Here is a 15,053-nt window from a genome sequence, read left to right on the forward strand (position 1 = left end):
TTGTTTATAGTATCTTTCAGCCATAATAACTGTTCTGTATTTCAGACATCCTGTTGAAGAACTTTTAGACTCTTATCACAGCCAAGTGGAATTGGCTCTTCAGATTGAAGTAAGTCTTAATTCATGTTTTGGCATGATGATTTAAAGATTCTTGTCTCTGTTCTCTGTTATATACTAGTGTTGGCATTGAATTAAGTATTTTGGAAGAACTATTTAAAACATATTCTTCATGTTGCTATTTGATGCCCCCCCCTTTTTTTTGCTTTTTAGGGTCACATGTGTGGCATATGGAAGTTCCCAGGCTAAGGGTCAAATTGGAGCTACAGCTACAGCTGCTGGCCTATGCCACAGCCACAGCAATGCCAGATCCAAGGCTACATCTGAGTCTGTGACGTACACCACAGCTCACGGCACTGAGCGAGTCCAGGGATCAAAGCTGCATCCTCTCGGATACTAGTTGGGTTCGTTTCCACTGAGCCACAGTGAGAACTCCTTGATGACTTGTTTTCTGACCAAGCATAATATCAAACATTCTCAGTAATAGTAATAGTAATAGTAATTCTCAGTAATAAACTACTTCAGCTTTATTGCTAAGAGGGACCTTCAGTTCAGTTCAAAAAAGCAGTTATTGAATGCTTGCTAGATGCTAGATGTTTGAGTTAGGAAAATGAATGACCTAATCCTCACCTACCAGGAACTTAAAACTAGTGATGGGAAATTTAAACAGTTTCAATCCAGTATACATAGTAAATGTAGAATAGAGGTATGCATTTGGGTTCTTTAAGAGAATGGAGAAGGGCACGTCTCCCAACTTGAGGGTTCAAGGAAGGACTCTACGAAAGGATGTTGTCTGAGCCAGGTCTCAAACAGTATGAGTTAGCCAGAAGATGGTTGGAAAGGGCATGTGAACAAAAGTACACAGGTGTGATATATATGTGGACGTATAAACACTTCTGTAGTAGAGTACAGAGTGTGAAGTGAAGGTTGAGAGATGAAGTTGGAGATAACCAGATATAAGTTACCACCCTATATTAAGTAGTTTTACTTTATTCTCGATATCAAGGGGCCATATCCAGCCCACTTCCCATTCTTGTAAGTAAAAATTTGGAGGACACAACCATGCTCATTTATTTACATATTTTCTATGACTGCTTTTGTGTTCTAATAGTAAAGTTGAGTAGTTGACAAAGACCATACGTCCTTCACAGCCTAAACTATTTACTATTTTCATTCTACAGGAAAAGTTTGCTGACCCCTACTCTGGCCATTTAAGGTGTTTTAAGCTGAGGGTAGGAGTGGAGTGGGGTGGAGTAGTGATTTGTTTAGACTTGAGCTCTGAAATTACTCTGTCCAAATTGTGGAAATAGGTTTCAGGTTGGCAGGATTGATTTCAGGAAGACTACTTAGGAAAGTTTTGTGGTTTTTTTTGTGGTAGTTCTAATGAAAGACAGTGAGAATGGTGAAGGTGAAAAGGAAGGACGGAATGGAGTTCCCTGGTGCCGGCTGGTTAAGGATCCAGTGTTGTCACTGCTGTGGCTCAAGTCACTATTTGTGCGGGTTTGAGCCCTAGCTCAAAAACTCTCGCATACTGCAGATGCGGCCACAAAAAAAAAAAAAAAAAAAAAAAAAAGAGGAGGGACCAATTAACAATATTTAGGAAATAAATTCATTAGGTTTTGATAGGTAATGAGATGTGAGAAAAGACGAAATAGTGTAGGATGGCTTCCAGATTTCTAGCTACTACTATTTTTTTAATCAGCATTTAAATATATTGATTTATTTAATATTTACTGAGTGTTTCCTCTCTCAAGGTACTGTTGTAGGTATTGAGGATATGGGAGTGGACAAAAGAACTGTAATCCCTGCCCATTAGAGAATTTACATTCTAGTTAGAGGAGACAGACAAATAAACTAGCAAAATAGATCTCGTGGTAAATGCTGTTAGAGAAAAATAAAGGAGGAGGGTAATGTTCCAATTTCAAATAAGATAATCAGAGAAGACCTCATTGAGAAAATGAATTTCAGTAAGGAACTGGAGAAGCAGCAGCAGTAGCTACCTGGTTATCCAGGGAGAGATGGGTAGAGTATATGTAAGGTCTACTAGGTCTTTGTAGCTAGAATAAAGTTAAGGAGGGGGACAAAAGTGGAAACAAATCAATGAGGTAGATTTTTTGCTAGCCACAGGAAAGATAATGATGGCTTGGATCAGAGTGATTACACTAGAAGTGATGAGAAGGGGTAGAATTCTGTAATATATATATATATATATATATTTTTTTTTTTTTTTTTCCTGTCTTTTTGCTATTTCTTGGGCCGCTCCCTCGGCATATGGAGGTTCCCAGGCTAGGGGTCTAATTGGAGCTGTAGCCACTGGCCTACGCCAGAGCCACAGCAACGCGGGATCCGAGCCACATCTGCAACCTACACCACAGCTCACGGCAACGCCGGATCATTAACCCACTGAGCAAGGGCAGGGATGGAACCCGCAACCTCACGGTTCCTAGTCGGATTCGTTAACCACTGCACCACGACGGGAACTCCTGTAATATATTTTGAAGTTAATGCTAGGAGGATTTACCAATAGATTGGATGCTGAGCATGGGAGAGAGAGGAGTTAGGCATAACTCCAAGATTTTCTACCTAAGCATTTGGAAAATTGGAGTTGCCTTTAGTGAAATGAAGAAAACTAAAAGAGGAGCAGCTTTGAGGGGAAGATTTGAACTCAATTTTAGACATTCTGTTTGAGATGACCATTTTTCATCGAAATAGTGGTATTGAGTAGGCAGTTGGGTGTGAATCTGGAGTTTAATGGAGGAGATCCAGGCTGGAGATAATAAACTGTGAAATCATCAGAATATTAATATTATTTTGTAGCTATAAAACTGGATGAGATCACCAAGAAAATTACAGGTAGAGGGGAAGAAAAGAGTTCAAAGACAGAGACGTAGGTATATCTCCCATCTTATAATAAAACAAATAGTCCAAATCCACCAGCAGCTGTTACCCCACTTCTCTATCTCCTTATACCAAAACCCTTGAAAATTAATCTGTTTTTGATGCTTCCACTTCCTCCCTTCCATTCTCTTATGAACCCACTCCAATCAGGCTTTCATTCTCAACACTTCCCTGAAACTGCTCTTAAGATCATCAGGGACTTTAATAAGCATGACTCCGGTAATAAGTTCATAGTCTTTCTTTCTCTCAACTTTTCTATAGTGTTTGATAGAGTTGATCATTTCTTTCTTCTTGAAACACTCACATGGCTTCAAAGATATCACATTCTTGGTTCTCTGACTTCCAATGTCTGCTTTATTCTCACTCTTATTTGTGGCTTCCTTCTTATGATCTCCTTATCTTCCTGACCTTGAAACATCAGAATGCCCAGGACACTTAGTTCTAGGACTTCTTTTCTTTGTATTTACATTGTAGGTCATCTCACTTAATCTCAGGTCCTTAAATACCTACATATGTTGATCATCACTTCAGATTCAAGTATCTATTACTCAACATTTTTATATGAATGTCTAGTTATCTCAAATTTAAGATATACATGAGTCTTCCTCTTTGTAATAAATGGAAGCTCTGTTATTCCATTTGCTCAGGTCACAACCTTAGAGTCACATTTGATTTCTCAAGAAAAAGATCTTTTACATCCCACATGCAATCTCATTTCTGTTGGCTCTACCTTGAAAATACATTCAGAATGTGACCACTCTTCATCACTGCCAAACTACACTCCTTGTCAGCTACAAGTAGTTATCAACAGTTCCTTACTGGTCTCTCATTTTCTCTCTGTCCTTCTACACCCTGTCTTCCATAAGCAACCAAAATTATCCTTTAAAGTAAATCAGTACAGGATTTATTTTTAAATCTCTCTCTCTTTTTTTTTTTTTTTTTTTTTTGTTGTTGTTGTTGTTGTTGTTGTTGCTATTTCTTGGGCTGCTCCCGCGGCATATGGAGGTTCCCAGGCTAGGGGTCGAATCGGAGCTGTAGACGCCAGAGCCACAGCAACATGGGATCCGAGCCGCGTCTGCAACCTACACCACAGCTCACGGCAACGCCGGATCGTTAACCCACTGAGCAAGGGCAGGGACCGAACCCGCAATCTCATGGTTCCTAGTCGGATTCGTTAACCATTGCGCCACGATGGGAACTCCTATTTTTAAATCTCTTGTAGCAAGTTGGGGACCCTGTCACTGTGGCAGGTCAGGTCACTGCTGTGGTGAAGCTTCAGTCTCTGGCCCAGGAGCTTCCACATGTTGCGGGTGAGGCCAAAAAAAAAAAAAATCATGCAGTGTGGTGTCCTGGATTGTACCCTGGAGTAGGAAAAATACATTAGTGGAAAAGCTGGTAAAATCTGAATAAAGTCTGCAGTGTAGGCACTAGTAATATAAGTGTTAACACCTTAGTTTTGACAAGTGTAACATGGTTAAGAAGTTTTGTACATGGTTATGTAGACTGTGTTACTTAACACTTTATTTATTTATTTTTTTGTCTTTTTAGGGCCGAATCCATGGCATATGGAAGTTCCCAGGCTAGGGGTCCAATTGGAGCCGTAGCTGCTGGCCTACATCACAGCCACAGCAACACCAGCTCTGAGCCAGAGTCTGTGACCTACACCACAGCTCATGGCAATACTCAATCCTTAATCAACTGAGCGAAGCCAGGGATCGAACCTGCAACCTCATGGTTTCTAGTCAGATTCATTTCCACTGAGCTACGATGGGAACCTGACCAGTATCCATGAGGATGCGGGTTCGATCCCTGTCCTCCCTCAGTGAGTTAAGGATCCATCATTGCTCTGAGCTGTGGTGTAGGTCGCAGATGAGGCTCAGATTCCGCGTGGCTATGGCTGTGACTGGCCTGGGGACTTCTATGTACTACGGGTGCGACCTGAAAAAGACCAAAAAAAAGTTTATTTTTAAAAATGAAAATAAGTTCCCTGGTGGCCAGGTTAAGGATACTAGTTAAGGATCTAGTGACTGCTATGGCTTGGTTCACTGCTGTAGCATGCATTCAGTGCCTGGCCCAGGAATTTCTGCATACATTGGGATCTGAGCTGTGTCTGCGGCCTACACCACAGGTCATGGCAACTCGGGATCCTTAATCCACTGAGTGACGCGAGGGATTGAACCTGCATCCTCATGGATCCTAGTGAGGTTCATTAACTGTCGAGCCACAAAGGGAACTCCACAACTTTAATATAAGAGAAAAATCAAAACCAAAAGATGGTTCTCTGGAAAGATTTATACAATTTATAGACCCTTAAAAATATTAAATCATGCCACTCTTGTGATCAAAATCCTGTTTACTGTCTTGGTCAGTAAAATTCAAATCCCTAATTGTGGCTTCATGCCCCTACACTTTCTGACCCACTACCTCTGTGATCTGGCTTCCTACCCCTTTCTTCCTTTGTTCTCGTTGATCTATAGGTATGCTTCCCACTGGGACCCTTGTGCTTTTTCCTTCTTCTTTTAGTGCTTTCCCCTAGACATTTGCATGGCTTACCCTTTCAGTTCATGAAGGTCTTTGCTCAAGTGTCGTCTAATCACGAGCTCTTCCCTGACCATATTATTAGGAATAGTGACTCTTTATCATATTTATTCCCTATATTTTGTACAACTTTATTGAGATACAATTTATAGACCATAAAATTTACTCATCGAATGTGTGCAAGTCAGTGATTCTTTTAGCAAATACATAGTTGTTTGTCACCACAGTCCAGTTTTAGAACATTTTCATCACTCCCAAAGGTTTCCATGTACTACTTTTCAGTTATTCCCCATGCCCATCTTCAGCCCCCAAACCACTACTGATCTGATTCCTGCTTCAATAGATTTGCCTTTAATGGAGATTTCCTCTAATTGGAATGATATCCTTTGTCATCTTTCATATCTGATTTATTTCATATATCATACTATTTTTAAGCTCTGTCCATGTTGTATGTATACATAGTTTTGGGTTTTTGTTTTTTGTTTTTTGGGGTTTTTTTTTGTCTTTTTGCCTTTTCTAGGGCCGCTTCCTGTGGCATTTGGAGGGTCCCAGGCTAGGGGTCCAACCTGAGCTGTAGACGCCAGCCTACACCAGAGCCACAGCAACACTGGATCTGAGCTGTGTCTGCATCCTACATCACAGCTTATGGCAACGCTGGATCCTTAACCCACTGAGCAAGGCCAGGGATCGAACCCACAACCTCATGGTTCCTAGTCGGATTCGTTAACCGATGCGCCACAACAGGAACTCTGGGTTTTTTTTTAATTGCTGAATATTTCCATTGTATGGATATACCACATTTAGTTTATTCAGTCATACAATAACTGAGCTTTTGACTGTTTATAGTTTCTGATTATTATGATGAATGCTGCTGTAAACATTCATGAATAAATCTTTGTATGGATGATGTTTTAATTCTCTTAGGTAGGTTTATGGTCTTGGTTTTTTGGTAATAAGATGTTAATTTGTTTCATTAAAATGAAGATAGGATGGCAGTAGGGACTTTGAGGCAAGGAGTAATGGTTTGGCCTCATATTCTAAGGGGAGTGGAAAAGAGCTGACCAAGGGCTTGTGAAAGGAATGTTAAGTGGCATTACAGATGCTTGCTGGAATTGGAGACTGTTGGATATTTATGGTCGTGAGATTTTCTGTAGTACTCAACTGCCTAGTAGAAAAAGCAGAGAGAGAAGTCTCTGTGCTCCAAGAACAGGTTTGGTCAGAATGAGAGTGTGATGGTTGAAAGCAAAGGAGATTGTTATCAGAATATGATATTGTAGTTCAGATTCTGATCGTGTAGTTTTGGGGTTGAAGATACTGTGAATTTTCCACATTTATGTAATTGAGTCTTCTTATAGGATATAAGGTAGAAAGCCAGGTAAATGTCCAGAGCAAAAATAAGGCAGGTAGTAGGGGAAATAACCACATGTTGGTGTCAAGGCAGATCAGTCAGTTAGGAGCCAAGTCAGGCAACAGAAAATATAGTAGTTATTTAAATAGGGAAATTTAAAGAATTGTTAATCAGTGAAAGGTAGTTAATTATTATAAGGAGTAAAAGAGGACTAAAGCGAGAGTTGGCATATTGTGGCTCACATGCCAAATCTGGCCAGTTGCCCATTTTTCTAAATAAAGTTTTGTTGGAATACAACCATACTCATTATCTATGTCTGTTTTCACACCCTAATAGCAGAGTTGAATTGTGACAGAAACTGGCCCATAAAACCTAAAATATTTGCTGTCTGATCTTAAAAGTGCCAACCTTGCTTTAAGGGGTCCGGAAGTAGAAGGTGCAGAGAAACAGCTATCAGCTCTAGCATGAGGAACAGTGAATAGTGAAGGAACTTTGAGGGCTTGTGATAGAGTCTCTCCCCTAACCCTAAGCTGAAATCCAGTCTCTAAAGAGAAGGGTATGGCTATCACAGGAACCCACTGATTGTCTATGGCAAAGAAACTTGGCAGAGCTGTCAGGTCAGAAGAACATGGCCTGAGGGTACAGCTGGAGCTGGTCCTGGAGGACCTCCCCCGCCCCCGCCACACACACACTTTCTAGGCCTGTACTTTCGGCATATAGTTCCCAGGCTAGGGGTCAAATCAGAGCTATAGCTTACCAGCCAACACCACATCCACAGCGATGTGGGATCTAAGCCATGTCTGCAACCTACACCACAGCTTACAGCAACGCCAGATTCTTAACCCACTGAGCAAGGCAAGGGACCAAACCTGAATCCTCATGGATATTAGTTGGGTTCGTTACCGCTGAGCCGCAATGGTAACTCCCATGCTGAATTGTAAAATGGAGGACTGGAACCCTGATGAGAAAGAAGTATCATCTTGCTGCTTTTGCCTTTGAGTGTCCCTTCAGTGCCCTCTATTGACAAAACCTAATATTGTACCAGCTGGCAAAGGACAAATGTTTATAAGGTCTAGTTCTGGTATCCCAAAGCAGAGGAAAGAAGGGTAGATTCGGAACTGATAGACAATAAATTGATAACTGGCACATAAAAATGGTGGAGAATAGCATAGGAGAATGGCATGAGCCTCAAAACTGTAAAGGTTTTTGCGTAAAGCTGGAGAAGCAGAGGTAAGCAGAAATATAAGTCAAGTAAGCAAAAATGGGGGCCTTCAGGCCTTGAGGTCTGTAGGTAATTGAGTATTTGAGAAAATGAGGTGGTTTAATTAAAGCATGAAGGTGAAGAGAACATTTGGTTTATGGTAGCCAAGCCTCAAAGGTGGAAAATGCAAAATTTTTAAGAGATGGTACAGTACTGTGTTTCAGCCCATTCTAACAGTACTTGACATTTGTTTGGCATAAATATTTGATGACTTAATTTGTTATATAAGAATATTTCTTAATGAGATCTGTACTTTAAAATGATGAGGGAGTGGAGAAGTATTTTTAAATCATTCTCATCAGGTAAATTATTATATATTTGTACATAGATACTTTTTTTTTTTTTTTTTTTAAGCTTTTTAGGGCTGCACCTGTGGCATATGGAGGTTTCCAGGCTAAGGGGTCAAATCGGAGCTGTAGCTGCTGGGCTGCACCACAGCCACAGCCACAGCAATGCAGGATCTGAGCCACATCTGCACTCTACACCACAGCTCACGGCAACGCTGGATCCTTAACCCACCTAGTAAGGCCAGGGATCAAACCTGTGTCCTCATGGTTGCCAGTCAGATTCATGAACCGCTAAGCCATGACCAGAACTCCTGTACTTATATACTTTTGAATCACAGTGAAATGACTTCTGGTTGGATAGTATAGAGGGATTGTCCTTATGGAAGTTTTGTTCATCAGACAAAAGTGATGGTTGAATAGATGCAAATGATACTAGAAAAGCTGACTCAGTTTTAGTAACTGTTGCCCAGTGTTATTGGTTTGTGACCAGTCTCTGAACAACTTGGTTTTTTGATGCTAGCATTTTACAGGAGAGCAAGAAGGTTGTTGATGTTTTTAATGTGGAAATTATTCCCAAATGAAAGTTAAAAAGATAACTCCATTTTTTTAAATGATTTTGTAATTTGTTAGTATTACTGCTTTTGCTTCTAATTCTAATAAAATGACGGCATTTGCATGTGAATAATTGTGTCAAGCAAAGTGAAAATTAACCACGCTTGCTTTTCCTACTTCAGAGTAAATTATGTAATTGAAAAGTTGTCTTGTTTCTTTTCTTTTTCATCACAAGAAAGTAAAGTATATCTGTACTTAAGCACTGTCGAAAATGTCTAGTTTTTTTACTTCATCTCTGAAATTGATCCTTTAAATTCCACATGCTTATTTTTTTTTCTTTCTATTTTTAAAGAACCAGCACAGAGCAGTAGACCAAGTAATTAAAGCTGTAAGAAAAATCTGTAGTGCTTTAGACGGTGTGGAGACTCTTGCCATTACAGAATCGGTAAAAAAGCTGAAGAGAGCAGTTAATCTTCCAAGGAGTAAAAGTGCTGAAGTGAGTATTTTTTAGTAATTAGCATTTTATCACATGCAAATATGTGCTTAAGTGAGCATCTCTCATTTACACCAGGAGCTTTTTGCTTCTGCTAGACAAAATGTTTCCCTTTTAATTTTAGCTTTTACTTTTGAGCTGATTTGGTCACACACGTGGTAAGGTGGGGAATTCCTAAGAGATAGACTACCTTAGGAGGAACTTTGTGGAAGTTGACGGTGATTAGGTGGATGCCAACTGAACTTTGTGTGTATAGGAAGAACTCTCAAAAATGAGTTGGTTGGGGTTTTTAAGGTAGATACTACACCTTAAAAAAAAAAGGACCTGGTTACTAAAGCTGACATTTCTCCCTCTGAATGGAAATGTCCATGATTGTGAGTTGGAGGAGTTCTACCTAGGACTATACCTCATTTTTATTGGAGAGACCCAGAAGCCTCAAGTAATAGCGACTTAAATTGCTCAGAAGCAACCAGGTTAGGAGCCCTTTCTTGAAATCATACTGTTGCATTTGGTAAAAGTTCTTCCCAAGTATTTTCATGGGGATTTAATTAACTTTGTTCATAGCTCTGATTAGAAGGATGAGAGAAGGATCATAAGACATGATACATTTAAAGAAAGGAAAAGTTATATTAATGGTATGTTCCTCAGTAGATGTCTAGGAGCTTGATTCTCACAGCCTATCCATATGATATATAGAAATTTGGTTCCTTCTTTTTTTTTTTTTTTTCCTTTTTAGGGCTGTACTCACGGCATATGGAAGTTCCCAGGCTAGGAGTCAAATCAGAGCTGCAGCTGCCGGCTTACACCACAGCAATAGCCACGTGGGACCTGAGCCATGTCTGTGACCTACACCACAGCTAACAGCAACACTGGATCCTTAACCCCCAAGTGAGGCCAGAGATCGAACCCACATCCTCATGAATACTAGTCGGGTTCTTAACCCGCTGAGCAACAACAGGAACTGTGGTTCTTTCATTTTTTGTTTGCTTTTTCCTTTGCTACTATGTGCTTGTTTTAGAAATTTAAAAAATATATCTGAAATCATTTGGAGGTGATAAACTGCCACGGTCCTAATGTCTGAGGCTTCTATTTATTACATTTATTTGTTGGATAAAGGAGCAGAGAGTAGGAAAAGAATTCAGTTTAGGAGTTCCCATCGTGGCTCAGTGGTTAACGAACCCGACTAGCATCCATGAGGATGCTATATTAAAAATATAAGTGAGGAGTTCCCGTCATGGCGCAGTAATGAAACTAGAACATGAGTTTTGTTGTTTTTTAATATTGATTGTAGCTTGTGTAGTTGCAGACGCTCTCCCGTTCTGTGCTCTGGTGTAGGGTGCTACAGCTGATTCAACTAGGAACTCATAAGGAAGAAAAAAAAAAAAAAAAAAAAAAAAAAAAAAAAAAAAAGAAAAAAAAATATATAAGTGAGGAGTTCTTGTCATGGTGCAGCAGAAACAGATTAATTAATTTGTTAATTTTTAAAAGTAGTGGTAAGGGAGTTCCCGTCGTGACTCAGTGGTTAACTAATCCAACTAGGAACCATAAGGTTGCAGATTCGATCCCTGGCCTGGCTCAGGGTTAAGGATCTGGCTGTGGTGTAGGTCGCAGACTCGGCTCGGATCTTGCATTGCTGTGGCCACATCTTGGACTGGACCCCTAGCCTAGGAACCTCCATATGCCACGGGTGTGGCCCTAAAAAGACATACACAAACAGATTTTTTGAGACACTTAATGTTAATAAGTAGTGTTCTGGTTTCTTTTTTTTTTTTTTTTTTTTTGTCTTTTTTTTGTTGTTGTTGTTGTTGTTGTTGTTGTTGTTGCTATTGTTGTTATTGTTGTTGTTGCTATTTCTTGGGCCGCTCCCGCGGCATACGGAGGTTCCCAGGCTAGGGGTTGAATCGGAGCTGTAGCCACCGGCCTACGCCAGAGCCACAGCAACATGGGATCCGAGCCGAGCCGTGTCTGCAACCTACACCACAGCTCACGGCAACGCCGGATCGTTAACCCACTGAGCAAGGGCAGGGACCGAACCCGCGACCTCATGGTTCCTAGTTGGATTCGTTAACCACTGCGCCACGATGGGAACTCCCATGATTTTCTTGATATTAAAAAATAATCGTTTGGGAGTTCCTTGGTGGCTCAGCAGGTTAAGGATCCGGTGTTGTCACCTCTGTGGCTGTGGTTACTGCTATTGTGTGAGTTTGATTCCCTGGCCTGGGAACTTCTGCATCTCACAGGTGTGGACATAAATAAATAAATAAACAAATTAAAAAAATAAAATTTAAAATAAAAATAATCTAGTTGATTTGAGGTATTCACTTTCTTTTTGCTTTATTCTGCAGACACTTTTGAGGGTTTCTCTTCTGAAGGATTTCTTTGATATAGAATTTAATACATGTACTGAAATTTTATGTCACATCATGGGCGATTTTCTGACTAATCTGTGTGTGTGTGTGCAGGTGACTTCACTGTCTGGAGGAGGAGGAGACGCTAGCAAGAGTTCAACAAGAGGTATGCATTTAATTTCTTCAAATTTTAGGAATGATTGTTGCTTTTTCAGAGAATTATATTAACAATTGCTTTAAATCTAGGCGCACTGAATCCTGAAAATCCTGTTCAAGTAAGCATGGACCAATTAACTGCAGCAGTTTATGATCTTCTCAGACTCCATGCAAATTCTAGCAGGGGTTCTGTAGACTGTGCCCAGAGTAACAGGAACATGAAGGAAGCATGGACTGCAACGGAACAGCTCCAGTTTACAATTTTTGCTGCACATGGAATTTCAAGTAACTGGGTGTCAAAGTAAGTAACTAAAAGAACATGTGTATAGCTTTCCCTAGAAGCTAATCTAATCTTATAAAATGTCAGCATCCGCTGTTTATCTTGGTATTTAAGCGGATGACACAAGAACCACCAGGTACTTTGTGGTTTTCATAGAAATTACAGAGATGGTTGATGCTATTCCAGTAAAAAAAAATTCACTCCCACTGCTTGCAGAAGAGACAGGAAAATATGTTTAAACTTACAAGGGCAAATGCTAGTTAATAAATTAGTTAATTTATGACTGCTATTTCTGCTTTTACTTTAGAACCAGAACAATTCGAAACAGTGTAATGAGACTAGACTTTAGCACATTTTTTTTTCTTCTTTAGTAGTTTACAATTTACTATTTGCTAGACTTTGAAGTCTACAAGAGCAGATTTCTTCTGTTGACTTCCTCATATGGGTTTTTTCTTTTTGATTTTTTTTTGTCAGTGCCATAAAGTTTGCCACCTTCAATGTATTTGGAAATGACCACTACAAACTGAATTGACTGAATTAAATATTTTTAATGAAACAGTTTTATAATAGCTTAAGGCTATAAAATAAAGCTTAGTGATAACAAACATAAATTTTGCTTTAGAACATAAACTGAGCATTAGATAATATAATGTAATGACTTAAAAGTGGTATATTAATTCATTCAATAATATAATGACTTGAAAGTGGTATATTATTCATTCAATAAGTATTTACTGACTACCGTCTGTGGACAGTGCTCTTAGTACCAGGGATTCAGTAGTAAGGGCAGCAAAAGATCTTTGTCCTCTTGGAACTTGCATTTAAATGGTTGCTACTGCTGTCTAAAGTATTTCATTCCATTTAATAGTTAAGGGATAATACCATCCACACACTCCATACAAAAACATGTACATGCACAAATTTAGTGACACTAATACCACATTTTAAGTCATCTATAGTCCAATAAATGTTTTTTTAAAAATTTGGGACACTAATGAGGAGAGCAAATACTCAGTAGAAGACAATACGAAAACTGCAGTGGTAAGTAAGATGGAGAGAAAATTAATGCAATGCTGAAGTAAAAAGGGACAAGTGGAGGTGGAGAAAAGCAATCAAATGGTTAACTATGTGAACCAGTGAAATTAGATTTGAAATATATTTAGAATGATTAGTAAATTGTCTGAACAAAATGGTTAATGGCTAAGCCTAGTAGTAAGTTAGAATACTAGTAGAATACAGTTTTACTGAATTGAAAACTCCTGCCCTACAATTCACCTGACTGTATGACCCAGCTCTGTACTTGTGGCAGTTGCTGTGCAGTGCAAGAATACAATAACATCTATCCCCATGGATGGAAGCCTCCCAATATATTAGGAAGATTGGCTTCATGCAAGTCAGACTCATCTGCCATTAATATGCTTTACTGACTCTGTTTTAGTGGCTTATGGCACCTAGGAAAATTAATGTTTGTACTCTTTCTTTCTAGAATTAACGTAGAAATGAATAATTATTCAGTGTCATTTAAATTTTTTAAATTTATTTTCATTTGACTAAAATCTAAAGCTAGCGAATAACTGAGCACAAAATTGAGATAAATTCTCCAGCTGATATCAGTATGGCTGTCTTAGGGATATATGTTCTCTTCTATATTCCCTTTGCTAGACCACTTCTTTATTATTTATTTATTTAGTCTTTTTGCCTTTTCTAGAGCCGCACCCGCGGCATATAGAGGTTCCCAGGCTAAGGGTCCAATCAGAGCTGTTGCCACCGGCCTACGCCAGAGCCACAGCAATGCGGGATCTGAGCCACGTCCGCAACCCACACCACAGCACACGGCAACGCCGGATCCCTAACCCACTGAGCAAGGCCAGGGATCGAACCCTCAACCTCATGGTTTCCAGTCAGATTCGTTAACTACTGTGCCACAATGGGAATTCCATAGACCTCTTCTTTATTTTTACAAGATTTGCAACAGTTAAATTTTAGAGGTTTATCCAAGAATTCAAGTGAATGGTAACCAAATTATTTCAAATAATAGTTGAATGGGAAGAATGGCTAATGATATATATTTGATTAGTTAATTAATTTGTATTATCAAATTAAACTCTTTTCTTTTCTCAGTTATGAAAAATACTACCTGATATGTTCCTTGACTTACAATGGAAAGGATCTTTTTAAACCTATTCAGTCAAAGAAGGTTGGCACTTATAAGAATTTCTTCTATCTTATTAAATGGGATGAACTGTAAGTAAAATTTCTAGCTTTTTATTTTTTCAGTACACCCTGTTTTTTTTTCCATGTATGCACCCAAGTTTTCATTTTTATTATAACTTCCATTAAAATTTATTAAATTCTTACTGATATCTTAAGGTCTCTTTTACATTTAATCCTACAAAACAAATTCTATTTAAAAATCTGAAATACTCTTAAATTTTATATTGTTAAATTGCAGAAACATACCATTAATTCTTCCTAGGCTCTGTTAAGTTAAAATTGCGTGTAATGCTAGAAAGATGGTGTTTTATAACATTGCTTTAGTTTAGTATGTATTCCATAACACTGTATATATAAAGCCTAGTTCTTGGTTAACACTTTTTTTTTCCCCTCTCTTTTTAGGGCTGCCCCACAGCATATGGAGGTTCCCAGGCTAGGGGTCAAATTGGAGCTGTGGCTGCCTGCCTATGCCAGAGCCATAGCAACGCCAGATCCGAGCCAAGTCTGCAACCTATACCACAGCTTACAGCAACGCCGGATCCTTAACCCACTGAGCAAGGCCAGGGATCAAACCCGCAACCTCATGGTTCCTAGTCGGATTCGTTTCTGCTGAACCACGAC

At 39.3% G+C, this 15,053-nt stretch overlaps 1 protein-coding gene across 1 annotated transcript in view; it reads left to right on the forward strand.

The window, feature by feature from the left end:
• Positions 1–15,053, forward strand: part of PIK3C2A (phosphatidylinositol-4-phosphate 3-kinase catalytic subunit type 2 alpha) — a 194,094-nt gene that overhangs the window by 138,029 nt on the left and 41,012 nt on the right. The window contains 5 exon segments of the mRNA XM_021083275.1: positions 46–109; positions 9,294–9,437; positions 11,897–11,948; positions 12,029–12,239; positions 14,340–14,462. Of these exon segments, the coding sequence (XP_020938934.1) occupies positions 46–109; positions 9,294–9,437; positions 11,897–11,948; positions 12,029–12,239; positions 14,340–14,462 (594 nt within the window).

Source organism: Sus scrofa, chromosome 2 (assembly GCF_000003025.6).
Source record: "Sus scrofa isolate TJ Tabasco breed Duroc chromosome 2, Sscrofa11.1, whole genome shotgun sequence".
Taxonomy (NCBI): Eukaryota; Metazoa; Chordata; class Mammalia; order Artiodactyla; family Suidae; genus Sus; species Sus scrofa.